Below are 15596 nucleotides of genomic sequence, written 5' to 3'. Positions count from 1 at the left end.
GAGGAACGCAGCAAACGATTGAGGGAGCAGGGATCTGGAGACTGGCGACGGAGGAGCAGCCGCCCATGTTGTTCGCCAGGTTGCATAAATCTGTTCGATTCATAACACAAAGATTGCGAAGGAAGCACAGTGATCTGGCCTTGCCTCAACTTTGCTCAGATGAATTTCTTTTGTTCAGAACGGAGATGACATCGTGAATGCAACATAAGTTTGTATTCACTTTTATAAACTAAAAACTCTTTTTAAACTTATACTAAACAAATTTTTTGAGTTTTAAAACTTGTTCTTCATAATATGCTGCAAATGATCGCAATTGATTACTCTCTATAAGAAATGCAACTTCCACTTTTTCGAAATTCGGGTGGACTCACTGCGGCATCTCTGGTTCCCGCATGGTGACTCCTTTATCAGCCTTGTCTTCATCGATCGCGTCGGAGATTTTGTCCGTCTGATGGAGGCGGGGGTCCGTCGGTGGGTCTGTTCTGGTGGACTCCCCTGTCCATTCCCGTTGAGTCGTCGCTTTGTCTTGACTCCTTGGCCAGGCAGCTTGACTGGGACTTGGAGGCGTGTTTGGTTGGGGGAATGGAAACAGAATAATATAGAATGAAATATTTATCGCCATTAGAGCCTGATTAGCTGCGGGCGTGTTCTGGCCATCGTTCTTTGGGCCACGTTCCGCGCTCTTGGCCGCCTTGCTTGCGAAGCTCTTTTGGAGGCACTTAATAAGCTTTGCTGGTGTGATTGTGATGGGAAATTGATATGTCCATTCAATTATGTACTGGTCGTGTCAATAAACTGATTGCGATCGTGTCCAGCAACTTACCGAGCAATTAGTTTCCCAATAAGAACATTCCGATCAATATGATTGATAAAAACAGCGATTGAAGAGGAGTGTCTGGGATGAAATGAAATCTGGACGTGCTGACACCAAAAGTGAGACGGATTCAAAAGCAAAACTCATTCCAAGTGCTAAGTTCCCTGGGGAGTATAGTGCTCAGAATAGTTGTGCAATAGAAAAATGGAAAGTTAATCCGGATATTTCTTGGTAAAGATAACATCTTGTTGACATTACCCTTTTTTGGTTTATATTCAGTTTTTTATAACAAAAGAAAAGATAAAGCTTATTTTTATATCTTTATTTTTGCTACTTCTTGGAAAGCTTTATCTAGTTAAAATTGGGTTCACATATAAGTTGGATATCTAAAACATTTATAGTCTTATCTGATTTACTTTGTTATAAAATATATATATACATTGGTTACCATCTTCTTAAACTAGCTCTATTTATTTATTAGATAAGATAATTCGACATATAACAAAATGTATATAAATGCTTTTAAGTTCTTTCAAAGATACATTACAATCAATTAATGCATGATTTTAAAGACTCTAAAAGTTGTCATTTATAATAAGCACGTGATACTGCAATCTCATAAGTATTTCTTTATTCAGATACTATCTTATACTCCAGAATTCATTTCTTTTGGTTGGCTGCTATCCATGTTATGAACGAGGAGACCTGGACATACACCGACGGAGAGTTGGGCTGACCACATGGAAGTTTTCCCCAAGACACGATGCCGATTAGAACGTTTCCCTGGACCAGCGGACCACCGGAGTCCGAGGTGCAAAAGCTGGTGCCGCCGGTGAGAGGACCTGTGCACAGGTTCGTGGTGTGCACATCCTGACCCTTAGAGCCAAGTGCCGCAGCGCAGGAGTCGAGGCTTATGATGGGTATGTTCTTCGCCTCCTGGAGGGTTTTCGGATATGAGGGGCTATTCGTTTTGCTAGTACTGCCCCAGCCAAAGAGGTCAGCCTTTCCAGTTGGCCTCACGCCGGACGATGGCAGCTTCACCGGAGCCACTGCAGCGGTCCAAGTGAAGGCGGTGGGCGTGTAAATCAATCCGATGTCATAGGGCACAGTTCCGCCGGTATAAAGATCATTGATCACATAGTGGGTGATTTGCCTCTTCTGTGTTGTGCTCGCTGTTCCGGCCACCGCAATGCTTCCAGCCACCAGGGTGCTTCCAAGTACTTGATTCCTATTGGCCAGGCAGTGAGCAGCCGTTACCAGCCAGTTGGAATTAATGATGTTAGCGGCGCAATAGTGAGTTCCTCCGTACTGCATGGACACTATATACGGAGCACTATTGGCCGCCGCCGCTTTTCCACCCACAACGCGTCCTTCGGGTTGGTCCAAGGCTAATCCAGATCCTTGGGAAACGCACACCGCCAGCAGGAGGATAGTGGCCAGGTGGCGATGGCGCCACATGGTTTGTTGTCCATTCGCAATCATGGTTTTCACAGAACTGTTTACATTGGCACTATCGACGGCTTTTTAAATTAATTCGTGATAAAAAATTTCATGCGAGCCAACCGAGAATATGATAAGAACTTTCAATCAGAGCCCTTGTCTTTCAGATAAGAGCCTATTATAACTTAAGATTATACGATTTTATATATATATATTTCTCTCTTGTTATGATAGACTCAGTCAACAATGAGAATAGATGCAAAAGGGTGTTGAGGGCAATATCTCAAGTTTGTCATTCTGTATTTTCGAGGGGATCCCCGTCCATTGATAAGGAAAATATTATAAATATAATATCTATAAGACCATTGTTAAAAAGGTTAGTTCTGGTAAGAAATGTTTAGATTTTGAAACCATAGTCTCAACATTATTTACTTAACTCACATATTTCACAATGATTCGGTTCGTTATTCTGTTATTGTGCAATGTAAGAAATTGTTATTTACAGCCCGAAAATATGTGAAGCATATAAATCTGTTCGTTGGTTGCTCACCGTGTTCCTCTCTCTTTACGAGATAAGATAAACTTTAAAAAACAGCTCGTTGTTTGATATAGTAGCTGTGATGCGAAGGAAAGTCCCACATTTAAGTGACCGCCACTAGGGACACACATTTGATTGCTTTTATTGAAAAAATAGGGAAAAACTCGACTATTTAGGACACCTGCTGGTTAGCCGATATCCACGATATAAACGACGAGACCTGCACGTAAACCGACGGTGAGTTGGCCTGACCACAAGGTAACTTGCCCCAGGACACGATGCCAATAAGGACATTGCCCTGGACCAGTGGTCCGCCCGAATCCGAGGTGCAAATGCTAACGCCGCCAGTTAGAGGACCAGTGCACAGATTGGTCGAGTGGACATCGCTGCCCTTGGTGCCCAGGGCGCTTTCGCAGGAGCTCAGCGAAATGATAGGCACATTGGTGGCCACCTGCAGGGTCGACGGATAGGAGGCGGTATTCGTGGTGCTAGTGCTGCCCCATCCGTACAGATTGGCGGTGCCAGTGGGCACCACTCCCGAGGATGGTAGCGTCACTGGGGCAACGGCGGCGCTCCAAACGAAGGCGGTGGGCGTGTAGATCATTCCGATGTCATAGGGCACAGTTCCGCCGGTGTACAAGTCATTGATCACGAAGTACGTGATGCTCCGCGTCTGCGTAGTGCTTGCAGTTCCGTCCACCGCGATGCTTCCGGCCACCAAGGTGCTGCCCAGCACCTGGTTACTATTGGTCAGGCAGTGGGCAGCGGTGACTAGCCAGTTGGCATTCAGAATGCTGGCGGCACAGTAATGGGTGCCACCGTACTGCATGGACACCGCATAGGGAGCACTATTCACCGCTGCCGGAGATCCACCCACGACACGCCCCTCGGGTGCGCCGATAGCCACTCCGGATATTCGGCATATGCCCAGTAGGAGAAGAAGCCCACTGGCCAACGACTTTGTTTGCTGTCCGTTCGCTAACATAGTTTTCGCGGAACTGTTTACATCGACCTTTATCGCGGCACGTTTAAATTAATTCGCCATTCCAAAATTTTGCCAGCGCCAGCAGATAAGGCTTTCAATTAAGGACCGTGTGTTCTTCAGATAACCACTTATTATAATTTGAGATTAAGCGACGCCCGAACAGTGACTCTTTGACAGAAGTACGTCAAGTTCCACCGATAGGATGGGCAAATACCTACGCTCGTTTATCTAAAAACAAGCAAATCACTTTAGAGAGCTTTATATTTGAAAATCGCGTTATCACCTGTTAGTATTTCTTACACTTAGTATTCACTTTTTAATATGAAATAAAAAGTTAAGCAATTACCTTGTACTTCATCAGTATTTAAACATTTTAAGCAGGTAAATTTTAGTTAAAATTATTTAATAACGGTAACGAATATCAATCGATTTTTTTTTAAATCATAAAACATCGATTTAGTACAAATATGCGTTTATCGATAGCGTGGCAGAGAAATTGCTTTTGATTGCCACTCTGGTCACACAGCAACTGACTCAGAAGTTAAAGAAGAAGAAGCAGAGACCGTAATTTTTCCACGACTCAACCTAGCGATTTACCAAGCCATTCGAGCCGCAATTGAGTCTTTAGCCAGACGGAAAGCATTTAGAGCGTGTGTAATAGAGTGCGGCAACTTGAAAGCGGTGCATCCCGAGAAATCGCAGTGCGAAAGGGCCCCGAAAACCGCTGGCCCAGCCCCATTATAAACAGTGAGGAGGGGTGGAGATTGGTGAGAGCGGAGCGGAGCGAGAAGAGAGTTCAGCAAACCCGTAATTAAGAAAAAGTAGACACGTACGTTGAGGAAGATGTCATCCGGAGATTTTGGCAATCCGCTGCGGAAGTTCAAGCTCGTCTTCCTCGGCGAGCAGAGTGTGGGCAAGACCTCGCTGATTACGCGCTTCATGTACGACAGCTTCGACAACACGTACCAGGCGACGATCGGAATTGATTTCCTATCGAAGACCATGTACCTGGAGGATCGCACTGTGCGCCTGCAGCTGTGGGATACGGCGGGACAGGAGCGATTCCGCTCGCTGATACCCTCGTACATACGCGACTCCACGGTGGCAGTGGTCGTTTACGATATCACCAACACCAACTCGTTCCACCAGACCTCCAAGTGGATCGATGACGTGCGCACGGAGCGGGGTAGCGACGTCATCATCATGCTGGTGGGCAACAAGACGGATCTCTCCGACAAGCGTCAGGTGTCCACCGAGGAGGGTGAGCGCAAGGCGAAGGAGCTTAACGTGATGTTCATCGAGACAAGCGCCAAGGCCGGCTACAATGTGAAGCAATTGTTCCGACGGGTGGCCGCGGCACTGCCCGGCATGGATTCCACGGAGAACAAGCCCTCCGAGGACATGCAGGAGGTTGTGCTAAAGGACTCACCCAACGAGACAAAGGATCCCGAGGGCGGCTGCGCCTGCTAGAACCGGTTGAGCCGACGATCCAACCATCCTCTCCCCCTTTTTCAACAGCAGGAGCAGATGCAGATGCAGGAGATCGGCCAGCAGCACTGGTGTACACAGGTGTCAGGTGTATGTACTGGCCGGATCTGCGGCGGATTCCTCAACATCTATACACACATACACACTTTACGTTTAAGTTTATTTATAAAGTAACAAATGATAGCAAAGGCAAATAGACTAAACAACAATTAACGAAATCGGCTAACTAATTACTGTTAATTGACGAGCTAATCCCGAGCGCAGGCGAGTGCGAATGCTAACTCATTGACACGAGATCAGGGATCAAGATCAGAGTAATATTTGCGAGTTAGCTACCAGACAAGAATATAGTGTAGTGCATTTCCGATACCCCCTAAACCCTCTAAACGAAAAAAAACCCAAGACCATGTACTTATGTCAGGCCAGGCGGTCCCAGGATCCTCCGACATTCCAGCTCTCGGCATCTCCAGCAGTCGTAGATACCACGCAGCCAGTCTGTGTTCAATGATTCCACCAGCCAGGCATTTTGTTTCCAATTTTAGCCCCCGTTCTGTTCTGTTTGCGGCTTTTGTTTCGCCAGTTTTGGTTAGGATTTCGGTTTTTTTTTTAGCACAGCGAACGCGACTGCTAACTGGAACTGTGGATGGCATAGGACTTGGCCACGTGCATCTTATGAATAAATATACACAAATATAAAATATGTATTTTTATGACTAAAACTGAAACAGATAAGCAGAGCACGAGCAGAGCAAACACTTAACAATATTATTAACGATTTTTGCTTCGATTAGCGAGAGAACTTTGTGCATTTTTTACGCGAAAAGCAAAAGCTTACAAAATTGATAATTGAATAAAAACATAAACTATTGATGCAATTTTTAATAAATCAAATTATGAAAATGAAAAGTATACAAGATACTAGCAATAAATTAATACAAAAAAATAAATTCAAAACATGACTCATACGTTGTGGGTGCACGCACACCTTTCCCAAAAAGTTTTCCGCCAAATGTGGGCCGACTTATCTTATCATTCCAAATCGTTCCTGAATGGACTACAGCGCACCTCTGTGTCGGCATGACTAGTCCTCAATTGCTGACAAATTCCACTGATTCGTCAAGAAACTGGAGTGAAATAGGCGGCTTAAGGTGGATCAGAAAAATACGATTTTTAGTTGGGGAAGCTTAATAATCGTATATTGAATCGAATTGCTTTTATTTGATTGCATGCTCTTCTCTTCTATTTGAAACACCTTAAAATGTGTTTGGATTTGGTTTTTTATTTGTGAATTCCGGTTTCGTAAGCGTAAATACATAGAAAGAACAAAAATGCGTACTTGCTTTGCTATGCAAATGTTAAGTATACTTTTGATAAATAGTTCGAAATAGAGTCTTAGAAGCTGTCCTCGTTGGCGATGAATTCGTCGCGAATCTTTTGCAGCTTTGTGATGAGTTCCGCCACGGAGACCTCGCCGTGCACCTTGTTGTCCCGAGTGCGCACGTTAACGGTATTCGAGGAGCGCTCCTTGTCGCCCACCACCAGAATGAAGTTGAACTGGGCCAACTGAGCATTGCGTATCTTCTTGTTCATCGTGTCGCCGGCATCGCAATCCGCCTCGCTCATGAATCCAGCATCGTGCAACTGATCCCGCACTGACTGGGCGTACTGATCATAGGCAGGACCCACTGGAACGACCATCACCTGGCGCGGTGATAGCCAGAAGGGCCACTTGCCAGCAAAGTTCTCCGTGAGAATGGCAATCATCCGCTCCACTGAGCCAAGAATAGCGCGATGGATGATCACCGGCCTCTTCTTCTCGCCATCGTCGGCGATGTAGCTGAGATTAAAACGAATTGGCAGCTGGAAGTCCAACTGGATGGTGGCGCACTGATGGGCACGCTTCAGTGCATCCATAATGGTAATATCAATCTTCGGTCCGTAGAAGGCGCCATCGCCGGGGTTCTCCTTCCACGGCATTCCAAACTCGTTGAGTGATTCAGCCAGCGCCTTTTCCGCATCATTCCACTGTTCCAACTCGCCAAGGTAATTATCCGGGCGTGTGGACAGCACCAGCTGGAAGGAGAATCCGAAAATGGTATACACATACTTCAGGAACTCCAGGCAGCCCTTCATTTCGCTTTTAATCTGCTCGGGGGCACAGAAGATGTGCGCATCGTCCTGCTGGAAGCGACGCACGCGAGTTAATCCGGTTAAAGCACCGGAGAGCTCGTTGCGATGAAGCACACCGAAGTCGGCCATTCGCAGTGGCAGCTCTCGCCAGGATCGATTGCGGTTATCGAAGATGAGACAATGTCCTGGACAATTCATGGGCTTGAGGGCGAACTTCTCCTTCTCGGCCTCGAAGGAGAACATGTTCTCGGCATAGTGCTGCCAGTGGCCGGAGGTCATCCACAACTTAGCGTTGTAGATGTTGGGGGAAATGACTTCTTGGAAACCACGCTTTCTATATTCCGCCTTGATGAAGCCCATCAGGGTGTTGTAGATGTGCGCTCCTCGCGGCTGGAAAAAGCATGAGCCAGGCGAAAGTTCATGGAAGAAGAACAGCTCCTGCTCGCGACCGATTTTGCGGTGATCACGCTTAGCCGCCTCCTCCTGAAGTTTCTCCCACTCCTTGAGCTGCTTCGGGTCGGGGAACGAGATGCCGTAGACGCGTTGCAGTGTCTCAGCGTCAGCCTTACCCTCCCAGTAGGTAGAGGAGTTCTTGGTGATCTTCAGGGCCTTCACCTTGCCGGTGTGACGAACATGAGGTCCGCGGCAGAGATCGATCAAAGAACCGCACTTGTAGACAGTGGTGCGGTCGGTGGTCACCTTCTCGTTGAGAATGCGCACCTTGAACTCATTGTATTTGAACATCTCCAGCAGGTCGGACTTCTTCATCTCCAGACGTTCGAAGTTCTGCTTCTCCTTGACAATTTGCTTAACCAGACCCTCCATGGCGCCGTAGTCGTTGGTGGAGATCTAATTGGGCGTTCAATTTAATTTAATTCTTACTGAACATCACAAATTACTTACACCCTCGCCCTCCAGATGCATGTCGTAGTAGAAGCCGTTTTCAATGGGCGGACCGTAGCACAGGTGTCCACCATAGATGCGCTCCATGGCCTCACCCATGATGTGGGCAGAGCTGTGCCAGAAGACGGCCTGCGCCTCAGGGTCGTCGAACTTGAGAAGCTGCAGGGTGCAGTTTCCCTCGAGCACACGGTCCAAATCCCACACCTCGCCGTTCACCTTGGAGATGACGGTGTTGTCAGCGAGACCCTGACTAATGCCGCGGGCCACTTCGTACGGAGTGGTCTCCCAGGAGGTGGCGTCCACCTGCTTGCCATCGGGCAGTGTCACCTTGATGGGCTCACGCTTCTTGGCCGCCAGTTCGGCCTCGTATTCCGCCTTGCACTTCTCCCAGAAGACATTGCGCTCCTCGATGTACTTGGGCAAGGGACTGAGTTCTGAAATCAATATAGCAGAGATCAGTGGAATTTCAGGTATTAGAGAGAAGAAGGCAGCTAATCTTAAAGATATGCTACATATCTTACAGACGGAAGTGCGTTTTGTGTTTTTAATTCTTAGTTAGAATTACTTACCCTTGCGAGTATCTCCACCGCCGGATGGCTTCTCCTTTTTCTCCTTCTTCATCTTGGCAGCCTGCAAATCCATCGGAAATAGGTTAAAAATCAATATAAACCGGAGATATTCAAGTGGCCACAAGTGTGCTACGTATGCAATTAGACAAATGCTCTTTTTCGGTATCTACTTTCGACTGATGTTTTCTTATTGTTTAAACAATTGGGGACATGGCAATGAGCACTTTTCGGTGCTATGTTTTCGGTGCTCCTATCTCTGTTTTATCGAGCCGTCTTTGAGCGTATCTTCGTCGTTTTATGGCTGATGCAATAGAGTAGCAAAAAAAAACAGACACTCATGAAGTTGGTTGGTTGTTAGTGACGTCACAGCCGGCGGCACTGATTCATTGGAGAATCGCATACACTCACACAGACAAGCATAACATTTACACGTGCCAGCAGTAACAGGCGTTTAAATTGAAGTTTAGGTCAATTCTTTTTAGCTTAAAACACCAACCAAAGTTGCGTAGCTGTGTTGTTGTTGTTCTTTCAATTGTGGTTGCTGTTGTTGTTGTTGTTTTGGTGGCTTCGACTGCGTCTGAATTTTCGGCAAAATCCACTGGCAAATGCGGCTTATTTGGCTATAATATCTGCCGCCCTGCGGCGCCAACTTCAACATAATTCGGCTAACTAGCACTTCTCATACACTCGAATGCAGTTCGAAAAGAGTTTAACATGCCTTTTGATTGTTCAAATCCAAGTTATTTAGTTCCGTCACCACGTTGTCGCCCATTTTTTACGAAACAAATTTATCAAAAAGGGGCACAGTGTTACCAGGTGGCAAAATAACAGAGACATGGGAACCTTACAAAATGCAATGCTAGCATCAGTTCAAAATGCAACATTCGTACCAAGCAATATAGTAGTATACATTTTAAAGGTTTCTAGCGGCGGAAAACAAATGTTTCCCAATAATGTTAAAACTAATATAAAAGTCAGTTGATAAACCTTTTTTTTTTAGTTTGCTTATGCCACGAGATTTCTAGTATATTTAAGTTAAGCTAAATGATACCTCGGTTTCAACAATTGACCTTCCAACAAATTAAATATATATATTTTTTCTTTAATACTTCTTGACTTAAATCTTAAATCACCCCTCGCTGAGAAAAGTCTTAATTACCAGTATGTGTTGGCAACACTGCGCGCCCAACTGCGAAAATAACGGTCAGCTGTTGATTTGTTTGGCGCCAAGTCGAGTTCGAAAGTGGCCCCAATTCGAGTCCTGCGATTCGGGACAAATATTGATTTTCTCACAGTGCTGACATAATTTCCTCGCCATCGAGTGCAGTCGTGTTTACCTAGCATTCCACGCCTAAGATTGGCCAAACAGAGTACAAATTTCGGTCGGAGCGTAACGGAAAAAGGCGACAAGATTGCACACCTACTGGAAAACCCCCTGCATCAAGGCAACGGTGGAACGGCGGACCGTCTGGGCGTGGACTTCGAGTTCTACATGGCCTCGAAGGTGCATCCAAGTCCGGGGGCGGCGCGCAGTGTGTGGGCGTTGCCCCTAACCGCCTCCTCCTCCTGCAACATGGTCGTCGCGGAGGAGGATGGCCATGCCCACGCCGACGACATCCATTTGGATCATCGACCGCATTCGCCGCCATTAACGGGTCGCGGCACGGACGGTGGACACGGCAGTAGCGGCGTCGAGGACCACGAAAATGTGCTCCTCTTTGAGGGGCTCGATGGTGCCACCACCGTGAGTTTGGACGACATCTTCGATATTATCAAGAACGGAGAGGTCAGCGAGGTGGAGAATCTCGTGGACAAGTTCGGCATGGAGTGTCTGTCGGCCAGGGATCGTCATGGCTACACGCCAGCCCACTGGATAGCTCTCAACGGCAATGTCCAGCTGATGCGATACCTCATCGAACGCACGGCTCCGATCGATCTGCCCTGTTTGGGTACGCAGGGTCCACGGCCCATTCACTGGGCGTGCAGGAAGGGTCATGCGTCCGTGGTGCAGGTCCTCCTCCAGGCTGGAGTTGCCGTCAATGCGGCGGACTTCAAGGGACTTACACCCCTCCATCTCGCCTGCATGTACGGCCGTACTGCAACGGCGGCCTATCTTCTTGGAATGGGAGCGCTGAACAACCTAACTGACATAAACGGCGATACGGCACTCCACTGGGCAGCGTACAAGGGACATGCCGATCTTATGCGACTCCTCATGTATTCCGGCGTTGAGCTTCAAAAGACGGACAACTTTGGATCGACTCCACTGCATCTGGCTTGCCTGTCTGGTAACATGACGTGCGTTCGCCTGCTGTGCGAGAAGTCCCAGCTGGATCTGGAACCGAGGGACAAGAATGGAAAGACGCCGATCATGTTGGCACAGGCTCATCAGCACCAGGATGTGGTGCGCCTGCTGTACGGCGAGGTGAAGAAGAAGTCCCGTTGGATTCCCTCAGTCTCGGAAAGTTGGGGCTGGCTCTTTGGCGGAGCTGGAGACTCCAAGGGACCGCTGTTTCTATTTCTCTTCTCTGTGCTACTTTGGGGCTATCCCATGTACATGATCCGTGCGATTCCCATTACGTGGAACATATTGAGACGCTCGCACTATTGCTTTATATACTGGAACGCCGTAATGTGGATAAGCTGGGCCATTGCCAATCGCCGGGATCCGGGGTATATACCACTCAGTTCGGATGCCTACTACCGGGCCATCAAGCAGATTCCGTACTTCGACAAACTGAAGAAGCGAAATGTGATGCTAACCCGACTATGTCACAGCTGCAGGTGCCTCCGGCCGCTGCGAGCCAAACACTGCCGCGTGTGCAACCGGTGTGTCTCGTACTTTGACCACCACTGTCCCTTTATCTACAACTGCGTGGGACTGAGGAACAGAATGTGGTTCTTCCTGTTCGTCCTCTCGGTGGCCGTCAACTGCTCGTTCACCATCTACTTTGCCTGCTATTGCGTGATGATCGAGGGCTTCACGATGCTCTATGTGCTGGGACTCATCGAGGCGGTTGTGTTCTGCGGCTTGGGTTGGATACTCACATGCACTTCGGTAAGTGCTTCTTTTCCAAAAATATTAATCGTTTTGACATCATTTGCACTGGCAGATCCTGCACGCCTGCATGAATCTCACCACAAACGAGATGTTTAACTACAAGCGTTATCCTTACTTGCGGGACAAACGCGGACGATATCAGAATCCCTTCTCGCGTGGTCCCATCCTGAATTTACTCGAATTCTTTGTCTGCCTGCCGGACCGGGGCGATGACAACGATCTCCTGCTGGAGGATAACATTTGATTAAGGATCTAGGATCGAGCCCCTGCTCGCCGGCGCAAGCTGCCCGTGCGTGGATAATGTTGCGAGGAGGCAGCCAGAGACCCACTCGGGTAGGCTGCCAGTTTGGTTTTGCTCCGCAGGCTTACTGCTTACTCGAATGCTTTAAAGTTCGAACCAAAGGTCGTCAAGTGCGTGTTTTATCATTTACAATTGCAATCAACATATCCTTGCGGAAGGACAAATCGATAGCAAATTCCAAGTGCAATTCAGAGCATCAATAAATTACATTGCTAAGATTCCATTATTGTTAACGGCTCCAAATCAATTCCTTCCGCAATGGTGTTCAAAGCATCGGCCAGCCGTGCTTTTTGCTTTTTTTAACTAACTAATTACCTTTTAGGCTTGGATAAGAATACGCTTCTCTTGTTAGTTTTTGTACAAAATTGTTATGTATAAAATGTGTTATTTAATGATCTCTATATATTATATACCTATTATAATCATAAATGGTGTAAAGTTCACTAAATGGCTAGGCAGCGGTTAGTCACTTGGACGTGACCGTCACCAGTTTGTTCATTTTGTGTTCGGGGAATTGCACAAGTAATACTAGTAGAAGATCAGATCGGAGAATACGATTATGTTGTGTGTACACTTTGGCATGTATCTTGGGTGATGGGGGAGTCTAGAATGAATCGAATAATTCGTGAAGTAATTGTGCTCGTTATGCTTAGCTCTCAAAGCAAAAATCATAGTTTTCGGGATCCTCCGGTATTGGCGGTGGGTCCTTGCTGATGTCCACACCTTCCGTGTCCAGCAGGCGCAATTTGATCTCCATCGACAGCAGAGTGTCGAAGTCCTCGTTCTTTTGCTTGCTGACCATCGGTTGACCCAGCAGCGCGTTTATTCCATCCGTCCAGTAGTTGAATATGCTTTCGTCGGGTGCCACAAAGTCCAACGTAGAGTGCTCCATGTTTTCGAAGGTGATGGAAAAGGCCAGGTTTACCGCCGATTTCCGAATGCGAGTTTCCTTCATATGCGGGCATTCCTTGCCCTCTAGCAATTGCTTAATCTCACTGATGGGCAGTTTCTTGGGCAACTCCTCCATGGTGGGTATTGTCTTCTCGTCGCAATCTCCGTAATGAATCACCTTGTGATTCGGCGAAAGACGAGCGTACCAGAACTTGTCCTTTGTTCGAGTGCCTCGCAAGTATTTTGCAAAATGTGTACCTATAAGTGCAAGATTTATCCATGTTAAGATTGCCCTTGAAATGTATTTATTAGAAATTGTACCTTCCACCAGAAAAGAGAGCCGTTGCTGCTTGATTAGCTCAAGAATTTGCGGTGATATCTTCTCTTTGAGCTTAACAATCGCCGAAGCTGTGGAATCACACTCCTCCTTCGAAGTGCGCTCCTGCTGGCGCAGTGTTGTGATCTGCTGATAGGTCAACAAAGCGATCTTGTTTCGGAAATCGTCCAGGTTCTCGGGTCTGCCCTTTAGAGTGCGCTGGATCTGCTCCCGCACCACGCTGAAGGTTGTGCTGAAGTCCTCGGCAGTGGCACGCATATCCTTCCATGTGCGATTCAGCGTAATGACGCATATGCAAAAGAATTCCTCGAACGGCGAATCGTGCGTAAAGAACATGGGCTGAAAGTCACCGGATTGCTCGGCTGGTGGCTCGCCGATGCGAAGGATGTCACATAGCACCTTGACCAATTCGATGGAGGTGCGTCCGAAGGGACACTCGTGCTCATCCGCACGGCAGGAGTTCTCCCTGACGATCTTCGCATACTGTTGCGTGTAGTTGCGTGCAAAATACACCATGCAATCCAACGCTAATATACCTGAGAAATACGTTTCGGATTATCAACCAAAATAGCTTTAATATAAGAACATATTCTTACCCGGCGGCGTCTCAATGAAATCCTGGGCAGGGTTAATATCGCACTTGAAGCCCAGCTTTTTGTAGTACTGCGAGAAGTTGACATTGCCAGCTCCGGAGCCACCGCCACGACGGATGTGATCGTCGTTTTGATTCAAAGCGTTGGTATTATCGTCGAAGGCAATGCGCCGCAGCTCCTTGATCTTCTCGTGCGCGTCCTGGTCCTGCGCGTTCATCTTCATACGCATGCGCTTCTCCAACAGGCCGAGAGTCAACGTTTGCAGCACGTACAGCTGGTGGGTCATCTCTGTGCCCAGTCCATTGCCGATAAGGGCCAGGCGGAACTGCTTGGCACTAATAGTTTGAGCAATGGTCCTGCGGCGGCCCTCGTCTGCTTTGACGAACAGAGCGTTCAGCAGGGCTATGGCATTTTGTCGCATCACCGGCGAATTGACATCCTGAAGCAATCGGAGAATATCCTGCAGCTTGATGTCCTCGGCAACAAGCACATGTTTATTGCTGCACATAACAATGTTCTCCAAGTTGGACAGGGCGCTCTCACCACAGTTCGTAGGATATTTCTGAAAGTTTCGCACGATCTCAATGTTGCGGGCCACGAATGAGTTTTCCGGCACCTCCCAGGACACCGTGCCGTGCTCCATCAGCTCCACAAAGCTGGCCAGGCTGTATTTCAGAATGTCTTCGTTGGTCTGGCCGCCATCCTCAATCATCTTAATGAGTGTGTCGAGACCCTTCTCCTTGATGAACTCCAGGGCAAATGTGTGATCGGTGCTTAGGGAAGTGAGCTCCTTTAGACGCAGCGCCTTCTCCTGTGGACTGCCATTGAGCAGCACCTCCATGGCATCGCAGGCAGTCTTGGATGGCGAATACTGCAGCTGCAGTACGGAGCCATTCTTGATCTCATTGCGATTCTTTTCGGTCACGTACTTTCGGTTAGTGGGCTCGTAGAACTGGAGTGCATAGTTCTGGTGATCGCTGATGGACCAACCATTGCAAATTTCCTGGATTTTACCTGCAAGCGAAGGCGGCATTAATACGCTGTAAATAGCAACTTCCTGACCAATTGTATGATTTGCATATAAATGAGAAAGAGGAAATGAGTGCGCTGACATCACGATAACACTTAAACATAGCGAAGGGCGTTGGTTGGAAGTTCCTCCCTTATGATGGGTTCCTTTGCTACTTTCAACATAATTCTGGTTTATTAACTTCTTGGAACTTTGTTTTACATGTTTAAAGCAGATTCTCTTTAAAACTGCTGCTCAGCAAGCGAAAAATCTTTGTTTTTATCCGCTATTTACTCACTTGCCAGCGGATGCCTTTGATCCAGATTTATCAACTGCGCTATATGGTCCTCTCGCTCCACGGCTATTTTCACAATGTGTGAATCCTTAACCGTCGTCTTTTTTGGTATCATTTTGGCACTCTTTCAATTAGCGATAATTGCAATTATTATTGTTTTTCTGCGTAAACTTATATTCTTTTTTTTTTTAATTCAGTGCAGTGTGACCAATTGACAAGTAGTATGGAATATCACACAGCAC

General features: G+C 47.2%; 6 protein-coding genes across 14 annotated transcripts; 2 read left to right on the top strand and 4 right to left on the bottom strand.

Annotated features, from left to right (window-relative positions):
- Positions 1-1163: 1163 nt before the first annotated feature.
- On the bottom strand, positions 1164-2310 carry Phae2 (Phaedra 2). 2 transcript variants are annotated; one of them, NM_001298942.1, is made up of 1 exon: positions 1164-2310. In NM_001298942.1, exon 1 carries the CDS (start codon positions 2270-2272, stop codon positions 1475-1477), a length of 798 nt encoding a protein of 265 aa, NP_001285871.1. In that variant the 5' UTR covers positions 2273-2310; the 3' UTR covers positions 1164-1474. The 2 variants fall into 2 exon arrangements, with proteins under 2 accessions (NP_001285871.1, NP_609551.2); NM_135707.3 differs by having other exon boundaries at positions 1425-2310.
- Positions 2311-2755: 445 nt separating this feature from the next.
- Positions 2756-4003, bottom strand: Phae1 (Phaedra 1). 2 transcript variants are annotated; one of them, NM_001298941.1, is made up of 1 exon: positions 2756-4003. In NM_001298941.1, the coding sequence occupies exon 1, from the start codon at positions 3775-3777 to the stop codon at positions 2965-2967; it is 813 nt and encodes a 270-aa protein (NP_001285870.1). In that variant the 5' UTR covers positions 3778-4003; the 3' UTR covers positions 2756-2964. The 2 variants fall into 2 exon arrangements, with proteins under 2 accessions (NP_001285870.1, NP_609550.1); NM_135706.4 differs by having other exon boundaries at positions 2898-3801.
- A 300-nt stretch (positions 4004-4303) lies between these two features.
- Positions 4304-6199, top strand: Rab6. Of its 2 annotated transcripts, none has more exons than NM_001298940.1 (1): positions 4304-6199. In NM_001298940.1, exon 1 carries the CDS (start codon positions 4621-4623, stop codon positions 5245-5247), a length of 627 nt encoding a protein of 208 aa, NP_001285869.1. In that variant the 5' UTR covers positions 4304-4620; the 3' UTR covers positions 5248-6199. The 2 variants fall into 2 exon arrangements, with proteins under 2 accessions (NP_001285869.1, NP_477172.1); NM_057824.5 differs by having other exon boundaries at positions 4304-6133.
- A 50-nt stretch (positions 6200-6249) lies between these two features.
- On the bottom strand, positions 6250-9669 carry ThrRS (Threonyl-tRNA synthetase). 4 transcript variants are annotated; one of them, NM_001298939.1, is made up of 4 exons: positions 9364-9669; positions 8868-8928; positions 8299-8732; positions 6250-8244 (listed from the first exon to the last, which is right to left on the bottom strand). In NM_001298939.1, exons 1-4 carry the CDS (start codon positions 9523-9525, stop codon positions 6658-6660), a joined length of 2244 nt encoding a protein of 747 aa, NP_001285868.1. In that variant the 5' UTR covers positions 9526-9669; the 3' UTR covers positions 6250-6657. The 4 variants fall into 4 exon arrangements, with proteins under 4 accessions (NP_001285868.1, NP_723725.1, NP_524839.3 ...); NM_164994.3 differs by having other exon boundaries at positions 6526-8244; NM_080100.6 differs by having other exon boundaries at positions 6526-8244; positions 9586-9669.
- Positions 9670-10134: 465 nt separating this feature from the next.
- Patsas lies at positions 10135-12655 on the top strand. Of its 3 annotated transcripts, none has more exons than NM_001370040.1 (2): positions 10135-11925; positions 11981-12655. In NM_001370040.1, exons 1-2 carry the CDS (start codon positions 10276-10278, stop codon positions 12170-12172), a joined length of 1842 nt encoding a protein of 613 aa, NP_001356957.1. In that variant the 5' UTR covers positions 10135-10275; the 3' UTR covers positions 12173-12655. All 3 variants share the same exon structure in this region, with proteins under 3 accessions (NP_001356957.1, NP_001356894.1, NP_723724.1).
- Positions 12581-15582, bottom strand: Ced-12. The gene is made up of 4 exons (NM_135704.3): positions 15358-15582; positions 14054-15064; positions 13442-13993; positions 12581-13378 (listed from the first exon to the last, which is right to left on the bottom strand). The coding sequence occupies exons 1-4, from the start codon at positions 15467-15469 to the stop codon at positions 12879-12881; spliced, it is 2175 nt and encodes a 724-aa protein (NP_609548.1). The 5' UTR covers positions 15470-15582; the 3' UTR covers positions 12581-12878.
- Positions 15583-15596: the final 14 nt, after the last annotated feature.

This window comes from Drosophila melanogaster, chromosome 2L (assembly GCF_000001215.4).
Source record: "Drosophila melanogaster chromosome 2L".
Lineage (NCBI taxonomy): Eukaryota > Metazoa > Arthropoda > Insecta > Diptera > Drosophilidae > Drosophila > Drosophila melanogaster.
The sequence above is the reverse complement of the archived record's forward strand: the minus strand, read 5'-3'. Positions and strand labels throughout refer to the sequence as shown.

Coding starts and splice junctions, on each gene's coding strand:
- Phae1 (NM_001298941.1), bottom strand. CDS start 3,777: ATGTTAGCGAACGGACAGCAAACAAAGTCGTTGGCCAGTGGGCTTCTT.
- Phae2 (NM_001298942.1), bottom strand. CDS start 2,272: ATGTGGCGCCATCGCCACCTGGCCACTATCCTCCTGCTGGCGGTGTGC.
- Patsas (NM_164993.2), top strand. CDS start 10,360: ATGGCCTCGAAGGTGCATCCAAGTCCGGGGGCGGCGCGCAGTGTGTGG. Junction 11,926..11,980: donor GGATACTCACATGCACTTCG/GTAAGTGCTTCT, acceptor TTGCACTGGCAG/ATCCTGCACGCCTGCATGAA.
- Ced-12 (NM_135704.3), bottom strand. CDS start 15,469: ATGATACCAAAAAAGACGACGGTTAAGGATTCACACATTGTGAAAATA. Junction 15,065..15,357: donor TCAAAGGCATCCGCTGGCAA/GTGAGTAAATAG, acceptor CTTCGCTTGCAG/GTAAAATCCAGGAAATTTGC. Junction 13,994..14,053: donor TTTCATTGAGACGCCGCCGG/GTAAGAATATGT, acceptor CGTATTTCTCAG/GTATATTAGCGTTGGATTGC.
- Rab6 (NM_001298940.1), top strand. CDS start 4,621: ATGTCATCCGGAGATTTTGGCAATCCGCTGCGGAAGTTCAAGCTCGTC.
- ThrRS (NM_001298939.1), bottom strand. CDS start 9,525: ATGTTGAAGTTGGCGCCGCAGGGCGGCAGATATTATAGCCAAATAAGC. Junction 8,733..8,867: donor CGGTGGAGATACTCGCAAGG/GTAAGTAATTCT, acceptor TATTGATTTCAG/AACTCAGTCCCTTGCCCAAG. Junction 8,245..8,298: donor TGCATCTGGAGGGCGAGGGT/GTAAGTAATTTG, acceptor ACGCCCAATTAG/ATCTCCACCAACGACTACGG.